General features: G+C 36.1%; 1 protein-coding gene across 1 annotated transcript; it reads right to left on the reverse strand.

The window, feature by feature from the left end:
* Positions 1-394: 394 nt before the first annotated feature.
* Positions 395-2839, reverse strand: LOC107809865 (UDP-glycosyltransferase 83A1-like). Its single transcript, XM_016634558.2, has 2 exons — positions 2289-2839; positions 395-1642 (listed from the first exon to the last, which is right to left on the reverse strand). Exons 1-2 carry the CDS (start codon positions 2755-2757, stop codon positions 681-683), a joined length of 1431 nt encoding a protein of 476 aa, XP_016490044.1. The 5' UTR covers positions 2758-2839; the 3' UTR covers positions 395-680.
* Positions 2840-3079: the final 240 nt, after the last annotated feature.

The following is a 3079-nucleotide window of genomic DNA, read 5'->3' on the forward strand; positions in this document are numbered from 1 at the left end:
TTTTTTAAATACTTGTATCCAGTGAGGCAACTGTTATAAAAAATGTTAATATTATTCTATAATCATTTGAAAAAGAAAGTCTTTTTATTTGATTAAGTATATCAATTAGATTATTAGTATATTCTATTTGTAATATTTCCCGTAATACTTTTAAAATCCTATAAACCTATCATTTCAAAAGAACGAGGTTCCCCAAAATTTGGGTTCCTAAAGCATAAGCGTTACTAACATTAGGACCGGCCATGCAAATAACGATACACAAACTTGTGCTGGATCAAATTTGGTAATGGGGCTGCCTTGTGTTGCCTCTTGTGGTCCAAGATAGGTTCTGCACTATCTTGGATGAGGAGTTAACAATGAGAAGCAAATATACTAAAACAGAGTACACTTGAGGTTAATTTAATTTAGTAATTATACAATTCATAAAAAATGACACATATTAAGTAAATCTTGATAAGAGTTGGGAGGGTTACCGAATTTTAGCTCATCTTGACCCAACCTATTTTGACCTGCACAAAATCAGTCCAACCTGCCCATTTGACACCCCGATCGATAACATAACAACCCCTTAGCAACACACTGATATAACCACATTACAACAGAATAATGCATGCGTTTAAATGCTCAAAGGCTCCATACTTGTATTACAAGGCAGAAACACAAGATCCTTGTACTATTTTCTATGATGACTTGATCCATTGAATGAAATTTATGAAATTCTGGTAAGACCTCCCTCCTCCTTTGACAGAGCTCATAGCCATTTCCTTGAATTGTAAAGCTCTTTTCTTGAATTCAACATATCCCATCAACTGTTCCACCTTATGCTTTATTTCTACCCTATTGATGATCCCATTAGCCTCTTTCTTTAGTCCTACTCCAACCTTCCATATATCACAAATGTAGCTCTGGTTCATAAACTGGTCAGCAAAATAAGGCCAACATAAGATAGGAATTCCATTGCTTATTGCTTCTATTGTTGAGTTCCAACCACAATGGCTCACAAAACAACCTATACTAGGATGACTTAATACCTTCAATTGTGGTGCCCAACTCACTATTTGCCCTTTCTTCTTCCCTATTCTATCCATAAAAAAATTCAAGAAAACATCTGTTTTAGCATCTAGAGCATCAGTCCTCACAACCCACAAGAATGACATGTTTGTTAGTTCAAGCCCCAATGCTAATTCTTGAAATTGAGATTCATTGAATAATGTGAAACTCCCAAAAGCAACATACACAACTGAACATAATGGTTGCTGATCAAGCCAGTTTAGGCAAGTCGATTCCTCGGGCCAGAAGGATCCGGCCACTGAACTAATTTCACAATTAGGAGATTCTCTGGAAGAAATACGGGGTTCTGCTTCTGGAAGCGACATGCTCGGATCGAGACAATTGCTTGCCAAAAGAGGACCTATAGGCACAATCTCTGGTGCTAAGTTGAAGGCTCCTGGTTCAAGGTCATATACTGAGTTGCAAATTAGCCAATCTGCTGATTTCACAGCTTTGTTGTTGTGAACCATCATGTCAAAAATGATTTTCTGCATGGTCAAATTCCCCATGCGTGTCCAAACCAAGTCTGATGTATTCATGATAGGCATAGTTGGTTCAAACTGAAAAGTATGGTCCTTTATTGCTGGAGTCCCTGCATTAAAGGTAATATTTTCCACTTATAAATAAAGAGTTTAAGTTCTAACTACTAATATTTACACAATCATGCCACTTATAAGGTGATTACAAGTAATCTCTAGTAATTAGTAACCTAGTAAAACTGGTAACTTCATACTATCAGTTACGCCTCGCCTTCTTGAGTGTCGTGGAAGTGCGACATAAGGCAAGGAAATCGATTTTCGTGTGATTACTTTTGTGCTATTCTGGCATACTCAACGGGCTTTTTATTTGTCACACAGAAGTCAGTTATTTTTCTTATGTCACCCTTCTCAGACACTTAAGGGAGGCATCGTGTAACATCAGTGGCGTTTACATAAGCGGTGTCATAATTTGTAGAAAAGGATAAATAAATAAATAAATTACTATAATGACAAGCGATATCATTGTCTATATGTATCCCCAATATTTTAATTTTTCAACGAAAATTTTTGACCAAGTGGTGTCCCGTGACACCACATGGCATAAGGTGTGTACGCCCCGTGTATAACACATCACATGTTAAATTACACCGACAGCGTAATACACTATTACACTGCCAATATATATATAACTTAAATCCGTACATAAAAGCTTACAATGCATAATTTGTGAAGAAACAGAAATTAGTAGAAAGTAGTTACCATTAGTGTCAATGATACCATCATCAATCAGCTTTGGAATGTTAAAACCAAGTACCAAATTAGCAGCTGCAGCTGTTAAGAAGGCTGCTCTTTTAATTCCCATCTTGGCAGCAAGTTCCAGAGCCCAACCAAGGCTCTGGTCAGCAATAACAGAAGTGATCTTATCATCCTTATATGCATTGGTTTCTTGTATTAGCTTCTCAATTTTCCCAGGCATGACTTTGAAGATTGCCTCAGATAACTTACCAGGCACATTCTTATCCTCCCCTGATTCTGATTCATCCAAAATTGAAATCAGATGAATTTGATCATGCAATATATTTTTTCCTCCTAAATAATTTATAATACGCTTGTGAGTGGCAAAAGTGATTTTGAAGCCATATTTGGCTAAGGATTGAGCTAGTTCCATCAAGGGAATAACATGGCCTTGTACTGGATATGGTATCATTAGTATGTGATGTTTGCTCATTATTGTTGATGTTCTTGTGTATGAGCATATTGTTGTGGGAGCTAGCGTTGCAAATTTATATAGCAAGAGTTTAACTTCTATAAACTGATAGCGTAAAATAATGTTTTCTCCAAATCACCAAAAATATAACTACAGATAACGACGATTAATAACTTGAAGAATAAGGTGGTTACCTGATTCTTTACTATAAGTTTAATTCATTTATGAATTATTATTTGCTACGTTTAAGTTGGGGAATCTTATTCCGTTCCTGTCACACCAGGCTATAATTTGTCACTAAGTAGAATAGATTATTTTCGTCTTTTTCGTGGCTAGTTTTAGT

Source organism: Nicotiana tabacum, chromosome 3, assembly GCF_000715075.1.
Source record: "Nicotiana tabacum cultivar K326 chromosome 3, ASM71507v2, whole genome shotgun sequence".
Lineage (NCBI taxonomy): Eukaryota > Viridiplantae > Streptophyta > Magnoliopsida > Solanales > Solanaceae > Nicotiana > Nicotiana tabacum.